The sequence below is a fragment of the Triticum urartu genome, chromosome 7 (assembly GCF_003073215.2).
Source record: "Triticum urartu cultivar G1812 chromosome 7, Tu2.1, whole genome shotgun sequence".
Classification (NCBI taxonomy): Eukaryota; Viridiplantae; Streptophyta; class Magnoliopsida; order Poales; family Poaceae; genus Triticum; species Triticum urartu.
Genome location: NC_053028.1, coordinates 121,561,568 through 121,583,404, shown reverse-complemented (window position 1 = coordinate 121,583,404; position 21,837 = coordinate 121,561,568). Strand labels below are relative to the sequence as shown.

The following is a 21,837-nucleotide window of genomic DNA, read 5'->3' as shown; positions in this document are numbered from 1 at the left end:
CAACTCCGAGTGCACGACTAAAATGGATCAGTGCACGTGGCAAGCACGACAAAATCGAGACCGGGTCCAGCTAGACTAATTAATCGACAGGTCGATAAAGGTTATGAGTTTAGGGCATCTTCAACCGTTTATATATTAGTTTGTTGGTAAAATATGTCATGTCATCAACCAATATCTTAACATATACCAACTTCAATAGATTGTATCTAGTTTGTCCAATAAAATGTGAGATAATAAATAAAGTGCTCTTTCATTCTACATTGAAACTTATACAAGAGGTGTTGGTCATGTACATATAACATTCATCTCTTTCCTTATTTATTGTATGACACATCATCAAAAATTTTATATGATAAAATCAATCAACAACTATCTTATGACCATTGAAAATGCCCTTATGGACGGTCGTAGCCCATAACGCCCATCCCGTAATAATAAAATTGTGATTCATCAAGAACAGCTGAGATAGTAATAGCGGTTTGCTTCAGTGATGGTGTTTGTTGGCAGGTACTAGCTGTGAACAGGATAGCCACCAGCCACCAGCGACGGCTGCACGTTGCGAGCTGCAAGCCTGCAACCGTGTTCGCCATTTTTTTTTCCTTGGGGAGACCAGCTATTTTTTTAGGCTTGCAAATACTATTTTCGTCCTGATTTACCAGTCCAGCATGTATTTTGGGTCATATTCTGATCATAATTTTACCTGATAAAATAGTATAAGGTATACATCACAAAAAAAATCATTGGAAACTACTACACTAAAATTCGAATCCAACAATGCAATTTTGGTGACATGCATTAATTAATAATTTAATAGTTAAATATATGATTAAACTTTGACTAAAATTACGAGGGGGGCTAGTAAACCTGACCGGTCATTCGCATGTTTTCTTTGCGCTCGTTTTTTCTGCTGATGTTGATCGTTGACTAGTTCACCTGGTTGACCTGGTCGACAGTTGACCGCTTTACTTTTTTTAAGTTCCTATATTGGGAAATATTTAAAAATTGATTTTTTTCTGAAATTCATAAATTTTCCTGAATTCAAAGAAGTTCATGAACAAGATATTTTTTGGTGAAATTTTAAAAAAGTCCACGAAGTAAAAAAAAGATTGCAAATTCCGAAAAACTTCATGAACACAATTTTTTAAATCATGATTTTAAAAAACACTTGTGAATTCGAAAAGTTCACGAAGTTAAAAAAATCATGAAATTCAAGAAAATTAAATTAACATAAAATATTTCAAATAAACTAAAATAAAAATAAATAAAACGAAAAACATTAAAAGGCTGGGTTAGAATATCTCAGAAGCTTCCCGAAACAGCCTGGAAGTTTCGTAAAACTGGCGACAGCACTCTGTGGCAGCTTACATGGGCCGGCCCATCTACCTGCGGCTTGAGGGCCGGTATGCGGGTATGCCCGTATTTGGCACATAAAGCGAGTAATGGGCAACTAATCAGCGAGTACTCCTTGGGGAGCCTCCGCCAGGGTCACTTCAGCCGCCGTCACATGTCATGTGTTGGGTGCTCCCTCCAATTTTTTTATTAATACGTTTTCGGCTTTTAGATGTATTTTTCCTGATTTTTTCTTGGCTTTTCGATTTTCCCTGGTTTTCCTTACGTTTTGGACTAAAATAGAAAGAAACAAAAAAAATTGCATGAAAAACACATTTTCCTTTTTATTTTTATTTTTGTGACAGGCACATATTGACTTCTCGTGGAGACATGAAATTGCTTTCGCAAGAGGCACATTCGTACCTCTAAGAAAATAAAACGCGTTTTTTTTTTCTTTCACGAGAGGCACATATTTACTTCTCGTGGAGGCACGGATTTGCTTGCGCGAAAGGCATAGTCGTGTCGCTTAGAAAAGGAAATAAACATGATTTCTTTTTTTACTTTTGCAAAAGGCACAAATTTACTTCTCAAGGAGACGTATTTTCTTCCATGAGATGCATAGTCGTGTCACCTGGAAAAAGAAAAAAAAAGTGTTTTCCCATTTTTTGCGAGAAGCACATATTTACTTCTCACATAGGCATGGATTTGATTCGCGAGAGACACACTCAGAAAAAAGAAAAAACATGTTTTATTTTCTTTTTATTTTGCGAGAGGCACAAATACGCTTCTCGTGTAGGCACCGTTCTGCCTCAAGGAAAAAAGTGCTCCTGGTTCGGTTTTTTATCGTTTTTATTATGGAAAAAAGTTCAACGAAACCTAACAACATAGCATGTAGTTTGAAGATCTCGACGCAAGGAATCCAATGATGAAAATGGCTCGAGACTTAGACGCATGGTTTAAGAGATAATACATTTTGAATAAATGAATTTATGGAAAAAGGGAAAAGTCCATTTTGCGAAAAGTGGTGCACATGAAGTGAGCCACTTGTCACAACCTAGAAAAATGAAAATAACATTTTCAACTTAATTAGTGATTTCATCAAATAAGATTTGGCACCGGCTTAGAGCGACCCCGATGGTACCATCACGGACAGTGAGCTGGTCCACCAACCAAGGTAGGCTACGTGTTCTAAATAATGTTATCACGGTGTATAAAAAATGTTTGCATAACTTTGAAAAACATTGATATCATTTAGTAAAGTTTGTCCATTCAAAAAATGTTTGTGCATTCAAAAAATATCTTCTTCACATTTTTAACAAAAAAATATGAAATGTAAAAAAAATGCTTGTTTAGTATGAAAAATGTTTCGTATAATTCAAAAAATGCATGTGGCATTTTAAAAATATGTTCATATTTTTTTAAAAATGCTTATACGATGTTAAAAGAATGGTTTGCATAGCTAAAAAATGTACATGCCATTTATAAGCATGGTTCCCACAGTTTTTTTTATAAAAATGCCCGCATAGCTAAAAGTATATGTTCATGAAATTTGGCACAACAAATGTTTATACAATGTAAAAAAATGTTCCTGTAGTTTAAGAAAATGCTTCATGCCATCAAATAAATGTTAAATATGTATTTGGAAAATATTCTATTTGAAAGAGTGTTCGAAGCATGTATTTTGAAAAAATGTACAACCTGTATTTGGAAAATGTTCAACGTGTATCACAAAAATGTTCCACATGGGCTCTCAAAAAAAGATGTTCCACATGTATACAAAAATACACATTGTGTATGGAAAAAGTAGTGATGTGTCGGAAAAAACAAATAAAACCCGAAGATTACTAAAGAAAACTGGTGATGAAATGTGGAAAAAAACAAAGAACCCATTGAAACAAACTGAAAACCGAGTCGCTAGCTCGCTCAAGGGCGGATAAAGGAGAAGAAAATGGGCCTGCCCGGTAATGCATCGACACAAAATAGTCTTTTAGGCGAGACATATCGTACCATCGCAGTAAGTGATGTATAGCCCTGGAGGTCGCAGGCCTGTGGTCGCATGGTTTAATTCCTATTTGATGCCTGACGAAACGCATAGGGAGAGACATGTTGACCTTGCGTATTGATTCCACTGATTTTTCTTAGCATTCGTTCTATATGCTTCCATCGATTTTTCTTAGAGTTCGTTATGTAAGCCCGGTCTTTCTATTTCGTTTTCTTTGCTTTTTCCTATTCCTTTGATTCTGTCCGTTTTTCTTGGTTTTGGAGTGGGATTATTGTATTATTTTATGACTTTAGTATCATTTCAGTTTACTTATTTATATTTGTGTTGCTTTTGCTTCTATTATTTTATTCATGAATCTATTATTCTGTTCTTTTTGTATTTATATAATTTATATTTTTTATTAGTAAAAATACATTGTCTAAGTGTGTACATGAATATTTGAAAAATACAAGATGATTTTTATAAAAGTTTTGTAAACATTTTCCCTATACAATTTAAATAATTTTAAACATGGAGAACAATTTTTAAAACTTGACAACATTTTCCTATACATGTTGAACAATTTTTAACACACACACGTGGAAACTTTATTTAAACATGAAGAAAAAATTAAGTACAGAGTGAAAAATATTTAAAACTTTTCATGCATATGTTTCACAATTTTTTTAAAAAAATACTAATGTAATTTATAAAAGTTCATGTAACTAAATATGTTCAGAATTTTTTTGTTTTTAGCTAAAAAACGACAGAAAAAAGGTTCATTTTTTCAAAGTAAGTGAAACACTTTTCTTGAATTGCTGAACAATATATCATAACAACATATATTTTTTACATTTTGTTTTTTTGAAAATAAATATGTAGAAACAAAAAGAAGGGAAATTTTTCTGAAAACTGGAGGAGGAGGACAAGTAGCGGAAGAAGGAGAACTGGGGCGGCCCACTTGCCGAACGCATGTGCGTTTGCTCAACTATTTGAGGAAACATCTTCTAAAATGACATTTAAGGATGGCAGGGCATAGCAATTTTGTGATATTTACTCTATTTTATATGTTATGGAAAAGTAGTTGTGCAAACACCTATTTGGCAAGCAAGATTATAGTCTAATTGACCCCATACATTAAAAGACCTTTTTAACAACTGCTAATGGGTTTAAACTTTTTATTGTCGACTATACTAAAAAACATCATTTGGCAGAATAAATACATGTCTCAACCAAATAGCAGTTTTCATAATGTACCTGAATAACACTTACTGTAACAGGCATAAAGCTACTTTTGGTTATCCATCAAGCGGAGCCGAAAGAGAACGGGGATAGCTTCAAAAGTTCAAATCCTTGAGAGAAGGTGCTCCAAGATTCTTCTTGTATTTGATGTGGCTATCATTGGGACTCATTCTCTACTTTTAGTAAATAAAGAATGCATATATATGCAGAGTAAGAAATTGAAGTTGAATTTAGTTGATTGATCTTACCTGAGAATTAGCATTGCGTTCCAGAACATCCAGAACATTTTAAAACCATGCTTTATTTTTTCAGTTCTGCTAACTCGGTTGCCTGGACCTTTTATAAATCCTAGGCTCCTAGCCACCTAAAATTGCACACTAGTAAGCTTAAAGGTGCACTGTCCGAGATATTTGAAGTATGCAACTTTATTAAAATGTTGGTATTATAGTTTAAATTTTGGTTTGTAGTTATATGCAGAGTGATTGGAGCCATGAATGAGGATCAAATGCTAGAAATGAGACTGAGAGTTGATTTTTTTTTCTCCCCTGGCAACTGATAAATAGAGCTCTCTTTTTTTCCGTTTTGACAGAGGAAAGTAACAAACATTGAGATCTCGAGAACAGTGATAGATGATTCTTTCTATCTCTTGAGATGTGGTGAATGGCAAGTTGAAAAAAGATTCTAGATAACCTAAAGGGATCTTGATCTAAAAATACTCCTATATAGGACATTTTCTGGTCCTAGATCTGTAACTTTTTTGTGATGCTCCTGGCACTGTTAACCTTTCTGTTGTGCATAACTAGCGCCCATAAAGTCCACACTTCCGGAAAACCTTTAATTCCTATGGATGTAGTAACACTAATGTATGTGTACCTTTTCTGTACAATTATATGTGGTTTTGGCACAGATCAGCATCACCACAGATGGGCAGATGGACAGCCATAATAACGAAGTCAAAGATAGAAACAACCACCATAAATATGTGACCTGACTTTATCATGCTTTACGTCCAAATGTACTCCCAATTATAATTATGCCTCCTTTTGGACAGTGTATACGATAGTAGATCATATTTTCATGCCTTCTGCATCAGTTACATAATGAAAATATTGTAGTATCTTCTTGCCTTACACTCTCTCCGTCCTAAAAGGCTTGTTTTAAATTTGTCTAGATATGGATATATCTATACATGCTTTTTAAGACGGAGGTAATATAATATAAACTTATCTCAATACTATTTAATATTAGGGAGACCCACCGAAAGAAGTTAGAAAGATGCAAGAGCAACTCCAACTCGACAGTGGCGGCGGGGCTTTTTCGCCTATGGTTTGGATCCGAGGGTCCTGGGCCAGCGGCAACACGGTGCTTGGTGCACGTGTTGACGGTGGCGGCGAGAGATTCGAGTCTAGTCCCGATGGCGAGCCGATGGTCGGAGCTGCACTTGTTGCCAAAGCCGCTTTTGATGGCCAAGAATTCCCCGTTGTGCTATGATTTGGGTTACGGATTGATGAAGTTCATGATGGATCGACAGATGATATGTGGGCGGCCTCGCAAACTCGGGTGGCACAACGGGTTGTTTGCGAGTCGCATGGATCAACTGTCTTTACCGTGGGTTGTGTGCACGGTGGAGATTGAATCCTTTCTGTCACCCAAAGGCGGGTTGTTGATGGCAAGCAAGGCATGGGGCTACCAAATGGCCCTTTGAGGCTAACGCACGCGGCCTCCCATAGTGGCTGGTTAGCGGGATCCGTGAAGATCATCCGGCAATGGTGGAGGGTGTCCTCATACATAGTCGGTGGCTTCTCTTGACACTGCTCGACATCTCATGTATGTGGAAATGTTCGGTCATGTTATGATGCCTATGTCAGGGTTGTGCGAATGAGCGATTTTCGCTGTGCAGTTTCGTGGTGCCTTTTGAGCACATGCTCTCGAATTCTTGAGTGAAAACTCTGAGTCTAATCTTCATTTATTGTACATAACGGGTGTTTCCACATCATTCTCTTGTTGAAGACATTGTCCAGAGATTGCTCGTAATTTCTCTTCCGGGTGAAAACCTATGATCTAGTTTACATGGTTGGATCTTCAACGACAGCGTTTGTGCGTATTTCTCTTCTTAAGGCGTTGTTGTTCGAGAAACTCTCCGGGTGACGCTAAGGGTGGTGTTGATATTAATGGTTGTTGCATTGCGTCGTCGATCTTTTCGGCATGACTTTTGGGTGTCATGTATTTTTTTCCTTTTTAATAATTTTATTGTGTGCTACACGCCTACACATGTCTTAAAATTTTGAGATTATGTTGTTGTGAAGACCCATTGTATTTTAGGATGAAACAAGAATATATTTGCTCATTCAACCAGAGAAACAAATCCGCTTCATGTGAAATTCTTGCATCTCTAACTAAGCTGTATGAAAACCAGCAGAACCCTGCATCTAGATGTAGGGATTCATGGCATTATAAAGGCCATGCCAACCATGGCTAGCTCCTCCGACAACACAACAGAGTGGTTCATGCCAACCATGGCCCTGATCACGCAAGCAGCTCCATGCACGCCGACGCAGCCTAACTTCACGCCGTTCATCGCACCTCTTCACCGGCCGCGCAGCGGGAACAACCGCCACTCCTGGAACGAAGACTGGTACGAGACCAAGATCAGGACGAGCACGAGCACCACCGCCACGCCCCACGGCGACGAGCCGGCGTCCCACCGGCCGTACGAGGTGCCGCTCCTGTAGTACTGGTCCGACGGAGCCACCTGCTCGAGGAGGTACGCGAGTGCGCCCCCGCCTCGCCCTTGATGATCCCCGCTGGTCGCCACCCAGAGCTGCACGGCGACGATGAGCAGCAGCGGGGACAGGATGAGCAGCGGCCGGAGCTGCTGGACCATGCCCTCCACCGCCGCCTCGCACCGCGCGTACAGCGAGGTGGCGGCGAGGAGGAGGAGCGTCGCGAGCAGCAGGAAGAGGTGGAGCGGCGGGCGCGAGCCGCCGCCCCTCGCCGGCCGCTGCGCGTAGTAGAAGGGCGCGGCCGCAGGCTGGTAGGAGGAGTAGGGGCCGCCGTAGCCGTAGCCGCCGCTCGCCATCGTTCGTGTCTGCGAGAGCTAATAATCCTGGCGAAAAAGAGTTCCGATTCTTCTCTGGATCTCTGGATGAATCTGATCTGCTGGCTCCTCTTTTTCTTGCTTGCGCTGCTAATATGGTCGTGGTCGTGGAGAAGGGGCTCGTGTATATATATGGCAGGAAAAGAGATGGTATGGAAGTTGAAGGCGATATGATATGATGGGGACGCGAGAGGTAGCTTTACTTGGGATGAGAGGATTCCTTCCAAGTGATGGTATCCCTACCAAAGCGCAGCAACCGCAAATCCGTAGCGCATTGGAAAACAATTCTGCGAGGACCACATGTCATGATGGAATAAAATACTCCCTCCATTCCTTGAGAGTGAAGTGCATCCTAGGTCCTCGAACTATTTCGATGGTGTCATGTAGGTCCTCAAACTATGAAAAATGTCATCTAGGTCCTCGAAAATCTTTAAAGTGTAATAAGCGTGTGTGTATATGTGACACCTCTAAAATAGTTCAAGAACCTACGTGACACCTTTGAAATAGTTTGAGGACTAGGATAACTCACATATTGCACTTTGAGGATCTGAATAACGATTTTCACAGTTCGACGACCTACGTGACACCTCTGAAATAGTTCGAGGACCTATGACGCACTTCACTTATCCCATAATATAAGAGTGTTTTTTGATAAAGTTTTTTTTTTCATTCCATATCATTGGTAAAGAAAACAAATCATCCCCGGAGCAAAATTTTGAACCATCACGTTCACAACGACGCCTAGACGCCGGTGCACTAGAACATGTTGCTGACGTGATAACGGCAGAAGCGGCGGCTCTGGTTGTAGGACTGAAGCTTGCTCTCTCGATTGGTCTTCACACTGTTGTCGTTCGAATGGATAATCAAGCTGTTGTGGATGCTATGAATCTCAACACAGGCTATTCTATGGTTGCTGACCCAGTACTGGAAGAATGTCGATAGTTAAGTAATGAGTTCCGGAATGTCTTTTTTGAATTTTGTAATAGAGAGTCGGATATGGTAGCTCATTCTTTAGCTCAACAGGGACGTGTTGATCCACCATTTGTGTGGTCGGACTCACCCCCTAGTTTTGTCTCTCGTTACCTTGCGGATGATGTAAGCATTATTTGATGTTAATAAAGCCAACCGTAAGGCCTTCTTGTCGGAATTTGTTTTTAAACCAGCACCTTCACAACGACGCCTAGACGTCGGTGCACTATGTCACCGCATAATCGCCATCCAACACTCTACTGACCTACTCACACAGAACTAGCCGTCAAGAGCAGAAATCATCGGAAGGGAAGAGGCCATCTTGTCGTTTGCGACGGCCATATCGGCGTTGCCTAGATGCCATTCTGCAAGGGCCCTGATCCAAAACCGGGCAATTGGTATCTCTCGGCCGATGCCTTGGTCTTGTCAAGTTGTGCCCACCCTGGCCACCTTCTTCCTTCCCGAGCTCCTCCGCAAGCAGCGCTTCCTCTACGGCACCTCCCCTTCATAGCTCGCCCATGCGTGCATAATGCCTCCCCTGAGTGCCTCTGTCTCTTGCATTGCTTCCTTCCGAGCACATTTATCTGCTGCGACATGCCGACATCTCCCTTCCCAACACCTCCTCCTCCTAAGCACCACAGATAGCAGCTGTGTCATATATGTTTGATCATCGCCATAATAGTCGCTAGTATGATGATCAACACACAAAGAACACTCTAGCAGAGCCGTCATATGCATCAAGATCGCCAAAATATATGAAGCTCTATCATAAAATGACCTCGTAGCCTCCAAATATGGAGGTTGTGGAGGCCTCGTATGGAGATCGTCGTGATGTTTACATTGCTTTTTCATGTCGCATGTATTGCAATATGACACAGAGACGGATTTTATATTTCCGCTAAGAAGTTAATGGAAATGGGCGGTTGGAAATGAACAGTTTTTTTACGCCCACTCGACCACTCCAGCCTTCACTGTCTCTGTTTGCCTGTTCCGGTCGTCAAAGTAGTTGACCCTAGGGGCCGGCGTAAATTACCGCTGCCCAACGATTATGCGAGCCAATGGAGCGGCGACGGCGTCTGCTAGGTAGTACGACGACGAGGGTCCTTGGAAAGTGTCCTCGGCGTCGCTGTCGCCCGTAGTGCCTTGCCTGTGTCATAGCCTCATAGGTGCCGCAAGTACTTTAGGTGATGGCAAAAGTCGGGGATCTTTGTCACCAGATGGGGCTTTTGAGTTTTGATGATACCTTTGGGCGGTTGATCGTGCACTCACTACGCTCACGCCTACAATTATCGTACATGGAAAAGGCGGTTATCATCCGATTTCCGTTGGTACTTCAAAGTGAGTATATTATTGCTGCTGTTGCGTAGTGTACAGACGCATACTTGCTCCACTATTATTCCTGCAATCATTTGGCGGCCTGCCCTGATCGTGGGTGAGGGGGTCGCCGGACGCACGCACATGCGCGCGGCGACCCCGCCAACTTTTCGGGGTGCATGCCGTGCATGGACGTAGTATATGCGAGCCCGCGAGAAACAGTACAAGGAACATGTTACACGGCTAGATCAGCAGAGCCTCCGTAGTTTTGTATACGCGATTTCGTGTTTCGGTTTCGCCAAGTCTGACCTGCAGGCTGCAGCTGCTCTGAAACGGACCAGTCCAAAGCCAGAGCAAATAACTTACAAACTTGCACTCCACGACACTGCAGGCTAAGTTTGAAAACCGCGGCCCTGCGGCATGTTTCACTTTCACGCACTGTTTGCGTCCCCATGACCCCCATCGACGTTGAAAAACAGAAGAAGGGAGCCACTGCATGCACCAGGCTTGACTTGCAAGCTGCCACTTCTGCCACAGTATGTACTGTAGATCAGTAGACGATGTTACAGGGCAATGTCGCTTCGCCACGCACGCACGCATGGCGGCGGCGGCGTCAACGAACCGCAGCGGCGGCACGTAAGCGCGGTGCACAAAAGCGGGACTTTCGGCGTGGCGCGGCGACCGGCGAGGGTGGCTTGTCCAGATGCGCTTGTAAAGTTGCTCTGCGCCTCGTTTCCACGACCTGGCCGGTGCCTGCCTGCCTGCCTTGCACTGCACAGGATGAAGAAGTCTGCGGTCCCTGTGATCTGACCTGACCTCACCGATGGGAGCCGTCGCCGTTGCTTTCTCTGTTCGATAACGATGGCCACCAACGGCCAGCTGCGGCTCCGGTTCGGCCGACGACCAAGGAGAGATAGCTCGCACCCGTGGCCACACGATAACCAGAAAAGTGTTTGGCAAAGGAAACGGGCCGCGTACGCTTCTTTGCGATGAACAGGAAACAAGATACTCCATACATACTCGTATGTTTGAAGTTGATTGTAAGCCACAACACTGAACGTATAACCACATTCCACGTACTACGCTACATTGCCGGTCGCCAATGACCAAAAGTTGCAGTCACCAATCAGACCCGCAATGGGAATCGAACTGAAATTTTGATTTGGGCCAGTCAATTTGGCCTGGATCAGTTTGAAGTGTTAGATGAAAAACAAACAGCCCAGATTATGCCTTCTTCCTCCATGCGTTTTCCAGATCGCATATTTTTCATGCTGCCACCGCCACGCCGTCGCGCCCTCCCCTCAACCTACCCCCACCACCGGTCTTGCCGCCGCCCACGGCCATCCCTCTAGCCCCGCCAACGTCCATTTTTTTCCTTCGGCAAAGCCCCACCCTAAGCCCTAAGATAGAAAATGGGATGATGATGGCGAGCCTTTTCTTTCTCTCAGGCAAGGCCCTTCCTTCTCCTTCATTCAAAATCAACTGACTCGAATTTGAAATTCAGCTGACTGACATTGTAGCTAAAGTGCAATACAATCATCACAGCATAGGCATAAAACCTGCATCACGATACCCACTGATTTGCACTAAAAACGAGTATTCCACAAATATACAAACTCATTCACACCATGGTACAGGTACAGTTCTCTTACACACAAAACCCCCACAACCTGCAAGCACAACACACGTACCGAAGATCGGGTGATCATATATATACAAACGACTATCGCTACCATCATCAATTGGATAATCTCGAGGGTCGTGGCTTGTGGTCCACTATACAATCGTGTGTATGGCATCTGAATCATCTTCGCAATTTCCCTCAGCCTTCCTCAGTTTCGCCACCAGGGTCCATATATTTGCGAGCTCGCCCTCCAGGAACGCCTCCTTCTGCTTCGACTCCTCGATTTTCTTCTGAAGTTCAGCTTCTCTCTGGTCCTTCTCCGCGAGCATGGCCTCCAGAGCTTGCTCCCTCTGGCTGCTTGAGTTCGTGTCCCTTTTACCACCCGGTTCGTGCCGTTCGATGTGGCCGCCCTTTCGAGCTGCCTTCGGGCTATGGCTTGCTCTTCGTGGAGTCGAGTTTCTCGCCGACTCCAACTCGCCGGCGAGCTTCTCGTTCTGCTTGACGAGCTTGGTGACTTCTTCAGAAAGTGCTCTCAGTTCCACACCCGCGGCTGAGGCCAGGCCCTTGGCGTACGTGCTTTCCTCCAGAAGTTCCTGGTTACGGGCCTCTAGCTGAGCTTTGGCTTCAGTCAGTTCGCACAATCTCTGCTTCAGTTCGCCGATCTCTGACTGAAGAGGAATACAAGTAACATAAGAGCACCATATATACTTTTGGTCCCCAATCACATAAACTAGCTAAATGAGTAACGTATAAACTAAAAAGAGGTAATGTGCCGTATTAGATAAATGGAAGAGCAGCATCCGCGACAGGCTAATTGTGTGATGCCCTGTTTTGAAGCACTAATTTGCAGGATTATATTGGATTTGAAGAAAACTAAAAACTGTATTGCTAATTAGCAATAACTAAGGACATGACAAGTGTACGTGCAGTATCATGACAAGCAAAGGGCAAAAGGTATAATGTCATCTAGGCCAATCTTATCATCAGATGCATGACAAACAGAATACATGTGCCAAGCACCGGGCTATATAGGCTTCAGTTCAGAGGATAGGAAAACTGGACTTGCATCTGAACGGAAGGATGATGGACCAGAGTGTAGAGACAAGCCAAACCTGTGATGTGTTTTCCAGTGGCTTTTCAGACACATCACTGGATAATGGATTATCATTATGAACTTGCGATCCAACGTCATGGCCGATGCCTGTTTGCTGCTGCAATCTGATTCTTTCTGGTAAAAACTCGTCAATTTGAAGAGCTTGGACGATCTGTTCTTTCAAGTAAACAACCGTTTCTCGCAACTCTTCACATTCGATTGCCTGATAAAGAAAACTTGTAAGTTACAAACTTTTGCGCTTATTTCTAAACATATAATCAAATATAACCTTTTTCTCTAGCTGGTCTTCCAGTATCCTGTTATCTGCTGTTTTCACCTGCAGTACATACAGAAAATGACCTTGCAATAACTGAAAGAAACTTATAGCAGCACATTCAACATACAAACTTTTTTTGTTACCAGCCATACAGTTCAATAAGAGAGGATGAGCATATAGCAGGCCAACTTGGGTAAACAAAGGGGTGCTCTCTTGTGAAGGAAATACAGTTTTGGGTGAGAGAACACCAGTACATAACTGAAAATTTGGAATCGCTGCATCAAAATTTCTAGTTTCAGTGCTCCTTCCCAACAATACTACACCAATTCAAAACGCAATGGATTCAGTATGGTTTTACTACAGAAATTCGGAATACTTTGGTTTTCATGTATGTGTCCCCTCTTTTGGAGTATATGCTAATGTGGACAATTTTGTACCTGACAATTGCAATTTGTAGTTTCAAATACCTTAACTTTAGTGCTCATTCCATTTTTCTGATAAAAAGCTGAAATAGCTCTTTTCGAGAGAGGGTTGAGCTTCATCAAACAGTATTCATAACATGCAGCAAAACTGGTCACATTTGTATTAAGAAGAGAATAAAAGAGGAAAGATTCAGTAGAACGCCTCCATACCTCAAGTTGAAAGGCCTTCTCATTGAGTTGCTTAAGTATCTTAGTGTAATACTGAAGACAATGAAATAGTCTGTTATGTATGCATATCAAAAGAGCAAGATCAAAACCGCATATAGTGCACATAAACATTACCGATGAAAGTTTTGAAGTGTCAAGCTTTTCTTGACTGTCTAACACTGAATGAACATTTTGATTTTCCAAAGATATTATCTGCCGCTTGCATTTAATCTCATCATTGGCCATCTTTTCCATCTTCAGACAAAGGCACAATTTTGAAGAACAAGTGTGCTAATAAAATAGCGAAAAGTGTACCAGGGAGAGGTTTACCTCAATCTGTTTGTTCATTCCGCTTATTCCAGCTTCCTCTGTGAGGTGCTTTACAACGTTTGCGTGGAGCACAGCCTCCCCTGACGAAATCTTTAACTGCTCCCTCAGTAGATCAACATCATCTAAGATTTCACTTTTTCTGCTGACCTGAGCCATACAATAGAGCAGATTATGTGAAACGATAACATGCTTTTAGGCTATCTACGCACGCTTGCACTAGACTACTTATATCAATTACTTGCTTTGATTCCCAGTCTGCTAAAGTTCATCTTCTGTATTTCTCCTACTTTTTCGTTTTGTGTTTAGAAATGCAACCCATTTTGTTTGTCTAAATGGAATGCAAACAAAGGGAAAATGTGCTCACACTTTGTACGGACAGTATTTCTTCTACAGGAGAGCTGTCAGAAGGAATTCCAAGATCAACGCTCAAAAAATCAGCTGGTACATTCTCATCAAGCATAGAATTCCACGTCCTCTGTTCTGATAGAAAATTAATCCCATCCTCCAGACGTGTTGGAGGAGCAGTGAATGATTTGGTCAAACTAGATTTACCACCATCAGAACATGCCAGGGTAGCAGAACCACTATCACGCTTCTGCATACAGTTAAAATATAAAGATCAGAGTGAAGGAGAACTCTGACAAAGCAGATGGGTCATTCGTTCTGGCTTGGCTCCGGAAAAAGAACTATAACCTTATCCATACTAAAAAGTTTCTCACGGAATCTGAGATGACACATATACGGCCACGCACATCATGTTGTGATGCACTACATCTATACACCACATTGTCTAAACTAACCATTCTTATGAGGCCATATGGCTTGATATAAGCTGGGTTCTGACATGTAATATCAGAAGGAAAACACAACTGTTCACCATGCTAAATACTCCCTCCGTTCCCAAATATTTGTCTTTCTAAACATTTCAACAAGTGACTACATACGAAGCAAAATGAGTTAATCTGCACTCTAAGATATGTCTACATACATCCGTATGTTGTATCCATTTGAAATGTCTAGAAAGACAAATATTTGGGAACGGAGGGAGTATAATGTTTAAATACAGTTAATTAAAAAGTATCTGATTTGTGTACCCGAAGTTTGAACCAGTTAAGGAGTCCTTTACGACTTTGCTTCTCCTCCTTAGGAGACATTTCAAGTGCTTCACCAAATCCTTCCATCGGCATAACCAGCTCATTTCTATAGTTATTCATGACAATATCTCGCCTTCTATGCGGGAGATATGCCAGCTGCAATTTTAGCAGACAAACTTTAGAAAAATAAAGGCATTACAACTAATGAAAAAGACATCATGGTAAAAGATAAATGCAAGCTGATTGAATTATATTATTTTGTAACATTATCTGAATATTCAAACCTCTCCTTCACCAAAAGAATGTCTGCGCCTTGTGCCAGGATGTTGAGATGATCTAGTAGTCTGGGTTGCTCTGGTGGAAACCAGGATTAGTTTTGTTAGACGCTGTATCCTGCCAAGCAAAGCAGCTTTGGCTTCTTCTTCTTGTTCCAGTCTAGATTGAAGCTTGACATTACCATCTTCTAGCTTTTCATGTGATGAATAAGTAGTTACGAACTTAGAATCCATCAGTGATGCACCGAAATATTTCCTTCAAACATGATAAATAAAGTGAAAGACAACAAATCCATAAAGCACTAAATGAGACAATAAAAAAAGTATCACCTTCTGTTTCCAAAGAATGATATTATCTTCTGTGACATCTTTCAAAGGAGTGGCAGTAAAGATCCCTCTTTTCAGTTGTTCTAGCTCTTCCCTTAGTTGACGAATTTCACTTTGGTACTTCTTTATTAGAGATTTCTCATCAATAATCTGAAAACCATGAATACAGTTACAAAAGAAGTCAGAGATAAACACATAAGGCGGAGAATCTGTTAAGCAAGCATGTCCACCTTGTTTTGTAATGCTTGGATCTCAATGTGCTTTGATCGGTGGGCAAATTTTAACGTGTTATGAGTTTCTTCAGAGTTGCTCGATGCTGGAGTAACCGTGCAAATCAGCTGCACAAAATCAATACACAAATGATTGCGATACCAAAAATGAAAGAATATAACTTTTAAGCAGTATCCTGAAGAACTCACAGAAACACGTCCTTGGCCACTCAAGGATGACTGCAGCAAACGTGTTAATTTTGAGTTCCGGAATGGAACATGAGTAGCTTTTCCGTCAGTCAGTTTTGATATCACCTGGAATATCCACAAAAAATTATGTTAGATAAGAAACTAAGAAAGTACAACTAATCCTCATGACTTGACCAGCTTCTGCCCTAAATCACTAGGAAAAATTATAAACAATAAATAAATAAATACACATGGAATGGAATAATAGTGGTTCTGCTAAATTTTTAATACACTGTCTTGTTTTTCCGTGATGTTGTTACTAATACACTGTGCACATTGAACCCTTTCTAATTTTCTTACAAATGCCTCTAGAAAGTGAAATAACTAACCGACATCAGGGATGTAGAGCTGTGGCATTGGGAGCATAGACAGGGTTTAGGCTATAAAATCCCAAAGCCACGGTCTACACACACAATGCGCAGGCAACAACATATATAAGTTTATAGAATTTTAGTATCATGAGCATAACATGTTTATAGCTCTATATTAGGAAAGATTCTTGTCATCAAATTGTGATTACAGGACCGAGGCCCACCGTTCCAAGAGTCAGCAGACTTTTATTGATATAAGACCCTTCCTTCCGGCGTGCTCCTGTTGTTTCAGCCCTTGAACTCTCTGAACCTGCCAGATCGATGAGGTTCTGCAAATGAGTGACAAAACTAAGAAATGATTATGTTTTGGGTGCATGAATGCACATAATGTTCAGATGCTGCAATAAATGGACACAAGTGCATATGGAGCGTGCATATAGATATGTACAATTAATTAGAGTAATGAGAGTGATTGTGAACAGGAGGGGGGGGGGATCTCACCAGCTGCGAAAAAGTAACCGTTTCTCCTTCATTAGACTCACAGAAGGGGCTGCTCTCTACTGTCTGTGTGAAACAATAAATTGAAAAGTTATAGAAGATGTATGCCGAAAGAAATATGTTAAAGACTTCCATGTAACTACACATATTATGACAAAAATATCACAAAATTACATTGAAAAAGGTTTGCACGGAGCGCACATTCTTTGACGTGCCTACTGCAGAATCATTAGTTTATGAACATAAAGAAATCACTTGTATTACCAGTGTGAAAATTGTGTGGCTTCTGCTACTTAGAAGATTAAAGTTAGTGGATCCAACATGCCTATGCTCTGAAAAAAATAGAACACAGTAAAGTCATAAGTACATTGTTCCGCATGTGCATTTCACCCTAAGAACAGCAGTAAACGAAGTCCGAGGAGCCGTATACCAACAAGTGCAATTTGTGTGTTTATCATAGTGCATTTTTCAATTAACCTGGATTATATGTTTGCAGTAAATTATTTGGGATACCATCTAGTAAGTCAAGGCAACATATACTGTTTATCCAAAATATAAAATGAACAAGTGACATGTTTGCAATCTGTATATATAAATATACTCATTCTTCTGTCGATGTGTTGATATATGGCGAACTAGACATGTGCAGATGTGCTATATCAGCAATCCACGGGTATTCTACAGTAGCTAGAAAGAAATATCCAAATGGCTGTGTTCCCTTATGAAGTATCATCAGATTTACTTTTATACAAAATTTAACATCGTTACATGATAGTTTGTTCCAGGCATATTAACGAAAGACTATTAGATAAGAATTATCCTCATAACTACTGTCGACTCATAGTGATATCCTGATATTCTTCATACAACCTTGCTGGTAAAGGTACATCAAAGAAACAACAAAATAAATAAAAGGAACCTTCTCCGGCTGCAATAAGGGACAAAACATGGGTAGGAGATAACACTACTTCTTCCTTTATGCCCTCAACAAATGTTCCCTGTGAGAATGAACTATAATCAAGAAAATACGGTAATATAGTTCAAGACAGTCACGTGCTGCATATGCTGTAAGCAATTGGCATTTTATGTGTGATTGCCCGTGTTATAAGATTTCAAAATAATGTCATCATGTTCCTGCATCATCCATCAAGCAGTTTTCATATGTTGGGAAAAAACACTCCAGGAAGTACACGAATTTGTGGTCTAAATTAACTTAAATGTTTGAGTAGGAAAACGATGACCTGTACTTAGACCAATACTTAGCAACCTGCATTCTTGTGTACCATGGACAACACTATATGGAGACAATCAACCAGTAATAGTCCTCAAGAAAGTTCAGTGTTCAGTTAGTTAAATTAACTTTTAGAAGCAGTAAAAAAATATTTCAGAAGAATTATCTCAGTAACTTTTAAAATTTACTAGTTAACTAGAAAAGTACACAGATTGTGTGATAGAGACACCTGTTACTTGAAAAAGAGATGTTTCAAACCTGAAGATCCTCCCTAATTCGTAAATTCTTCCCTGCAGGATTTAGGAGATCGTTCACAACCTATAAAGGTTGAGGCTCCCAATTAATACAAGATAGAAAATTATTATAGAAAAATGCACATTTAGTTGACTGTTCAGAATGAGTCACTCAGTTCAAAATAAATATTATGGAGAAATTATTTCAGAAAAACCATGTTCCTAGATAATAAATGTGTAACTCCCCAGGGTACGTGCAAAAAAGTAAGAAAACCAGGTAGGCATAAAAAGGTAAGTTTTACACTTGCATCAACCAATTTCCGTCTTTCAGGAACTACTCTTTATTGGTAACTTGCCAAAGTTATTGTTACAAAAATGGATTATAGTATCACTCAGGATCCAGACGACATGGTTATGTTGGTTTTCTCTTTTTGTAATTTACTCTTCAGCGGTTGGCTTGATAATAAATAAAAGGGCCCAGATTATAGCCTATAGGAAACTAAAAGTTGAGCTTCATCCTCATCTTAGCTTAATGACCACCGTTGGGCCTAAATGAGACTTAGCATTACTGATCAGTGCATAACTACACTAATACCGGCTCGACTACTATGATTTGTGTATATCATTAACAAACCTCTTTCACATGCTTCCTAGTACTATTAGCATGTTTCTATTCCAGGCTAAGCTATAAGCAAGAAGCAAAATAAATACTGTGTTAAGAACCCAGGAAAAAAACTGCATTTACATGTGTGACGTTCATGCCCATCGCTTTAAGGTTATCTAAACTGAAGTTTGTTACATCTTACTGTGACATAGAAACACTGGTTAGCTGCGGGTGTTATGAAAACAATCAGGGAGTACAAACCAACCTAGGTGCTGACTAGAATTAAATTTATCAAGGCTGCACAATGAAATGCAGAATTGGGAACAACCAACCTCGTTATAAATTTCCAGGTATGATACACGAAGAAGAAACTCCCGATTCAGGGTCTACAAAGTAAAACCAAATCAATACAATGATTTGGTCGAATCATCATAGGGTATGGATTCGAGTAGTACCTCTTGTATTATGCCAAACGCATCTTTCACGGCCAAAGGTATAATCCCTGGGGATCTTTGATCTCCCTGCTTGTAGCGCAGCGCAAGTGTATGTGAAGAAATCAAAAATGTTTGGCATATACACATTATAGTTTAATGTTTGTATAGAGAAAAGGGCATACATGGTTATCATCACTAGTTATAATGAAAACTGAAAACAAAATGCTATGTTACACATCTGATGATTAGAAGAACAAACTCTACATCTCAGCAAAAGGTGTATGTCAAACAATTCGGGCTGCATAGCATTGCCCAAGCACAAGACTGGGATTCCATGAATTTTTGAGGAAGGATGGTATCTAAAACAAGCTTCTTGCTACAAATGTACGTACATGCATCGTGTGTGTCTTCCCACTGCTTGTAACCCCATATGCAAATATTGTACCTGACAGAGTGACAGTGAAAACAAAAGGGAAGTTTATCATTCCTCCCCAGCAATTGAGAGCAGTAATTGTGTAATGGCATCCTAAGTTCACCACTGAAGACTAATATGAATAAATGAACTTTCACATGAATCAGTAATTTATTGAGTTCAACCTGACAGACTACAGTGATGCTCATAAATTACCCCAAAGCAATTTTGCATTCAGATAAACTAGTGCAACATTTAACAAATTACCAAGAGAACACCAATATGTAGCCCAACAAGAATCCTTTACAAAACAGAAAGCAGAGGAACAAGAGTATACATGATCAGTACCATTTATTCCTTGCATGGCACCACTGACAACATGTTGAGCCGCAACATCATATACCTGTTGTGTTGTCGTAGTTGGTCCAAACACACGATCTGGTTGTAAAACCTCCCATTAGCCACTTAGAAAAGAAATTTGAAATTGACAACAGAACTTTGTTGTTGTCACTTATGAATACGGCTTCGGTACTGACTTCAAGAAGAAACATTTGATGATTCCATTGAATACTCTGCCTACACAGTTATATATCAACATTGCTGTATAATTTATCTATTGTGTTACGCTGTTACTCCAGCTGTCTAGCATATATGCAGAGCACCAGAATTGTGTCATTGTTCAGAAGGTAGCAATTATTGTTCTGTTACTGCTTGCCGTCCGCAAGCGTTCCACTGATTCTCCGACACTTCAAATTCAGTGAGTCTCGTCATCAATCACTCAGTTTACATACCATAGGCATAGGCGATGTTGGGATTGTGCTCGCTCCGCACGATGGTCTCGCCGTCCGCGTACCACGCGATCTCCTCCCCCTGCCGAATCTCCCGCGAACTTCCACACACACACACACACACACACACACACACACACAAACAAAACCACCAGCAGGGTCACTCCACATTGCCCGAATCCAAAACCCAGCCAAACCACGTACGCGGTGGTGCAGCCGAAGCAAACCTGAGCGGCCGGAAGCGGACGGTGGCGGTGACGCTCTCCTTGGCCGACGGCGCCTCCCCGGCCCCCGGCTCGTCGAACGCCTCGGGCGAGAACTCCACCGCGAACCGCGACCGGGGCGTCGCGGTGGTGTACGTCGGCGAGTCCGACTGAGCCCCATCCCGCCCCGCCGCCGCCGCCGCCGCCCCACGGGAGGCATTCCGGCGCGGCGACGCCATGGCCGCCACCACCGCAGACGCGCGGGCTCGGGCCTAGCGGCGCGTGCGAATGGGAGTCGCCATTGGCGCTGGCGCAACCGGCATTGGATCTATGCGGCCGTGCGGGAGGGGAGGCGAGGCGAGGCCGCGCGCGCGCGCGGTTTGGCTTGGCCTTTTGGCCGTGGCGTGGCCGTGGGGCGTGATACGGTTTGGTTCGCTTGGCTTTGAAGCGATGCGGGGGAGCAGGTAAAAAGGATTGATTTCTCGAAGGGAAACGGGCGAAAAGGTGAAAAAGACGGCCACCTTTTGGTTGAATTTCCAACCCACTTTTGCAAATTTTAATTGCGCGTTGGTTACTCGATGCAATGTGTGCCTTTTCTTCTAAAATCACAGTTTTTTTTCTTTTGTTGAGGGAAGCTAAAAATCGCGGCTAATGTGGGATCATGAACTGAGGATGGTTAGATCGACGATCCCCGTGATGAAGAGTGTTGCTACACGTACGATGAAAATTCATCCGAAGTTGTGTACGATAAGACTAATCTGTGCTTGTGGGCCACATCAGATTGAATCAAGCCTCTCTCTTGTCGTACAGAATCGGATGAGAAAAATTGTATGTAAGACAATTTCGCGCGATGAAAGCTGCTGGTTTCAAGTCCTAGACTTGCATGGATACGCGTATGCTTCTGAATTTATTTCAGACTTTTAGACTTTATTCGTTTAGTGAGAGACGGACGTTTTCATCGGACTGCATGATGTCTGTGAGGCGTAGTTTTCGAAGATGCTCATATGTACACACACGGCAAAACTTCATCCCGAGCTAGCTGCCCAACCCATTCACAATCAGCGCTCATGCGGAGAGACTGTTG

The 21,837-nt window shown here is 41.7% G+C and overlaps 2 protein-coding genes across 3 annotated transcripts; both read right to left on the bottom strand.

Annotated features, from left to right (window-relative positions):
* Window positions 1-6,868: 6,868 nt before the first annotated feature.
* LOC125522455 lies at window positions 6,869-7,746 on the bottom strand. The gene has a single exon (XM_048687514.1). It carries the CDS (start codon window positions 7,629-7,631, stop codon window positions 7,140-7,142), a length of 492 nt encoding a protein of 163 aa, XP_048543471.1. The 5' UTR covers window positions 7,632-7,746; the 3' UTR covers window positions 6,869-7,139.
* A 3,739-nt stretch (window positions 7,747-11,485) lies between these two features.
* Window positions 11,486-21,176, bottom strand: LOC125521153 (kinesin-like protein KIN-7D, chloroplastic). 2 transcript variants are annotated; one of them, XM_048686201.1, is made up of 23 exons: window positions 20,778-21,176; window positions 20,554-20,651; window positions 20,111-20,200; window positions 19,743-19,795; window positions 19,372-19,437; window positions 19,249-19,302; window positions 18,338-18,397; window positions 17,768-17,846; window positions 17,113-17,180; window positions 16,852-16,914; window positions 16,575-16,679; window positions 16,001-16,105; window positions 15,812-15,919; window positions 15,585-15,731; window positions 15,264-15,446; window positions 14,980-15,135; window positions 14,250-14,480; window positions 13,886-14,032; window positions 13,691-13,810; window positions 13,559-13,609; window positions 12,939-12,986; window positions 12,669-12,872; window positions 11,486-12,224 (listed from the first exon to the last, which is right to left on the bottom strand). In XM_048686201.1, the coding sequence occupies exons 1-23, from the start codon at window positions 20,990-20,992 to the stop codon at window positions 11,709-11,711; spliced, it is 2,967 nt and encodes a 988-aa protein (XP_048542158.1). In that variant the 5' UTR covers window positions 20,993-21,176; the 3' UTR covers window positions 11,486-11,708. The 2 variants fall into 2 exon arrangements, with proteins under 2 accessions (XP_048542158.1, XP_048542159.1); XM_048686202.1 differs by lacking the exon at window positions 14,250-14,480.
* Between the last annotated feature and the right edge of the window lie 661 nt (window positions 21,177-21,837).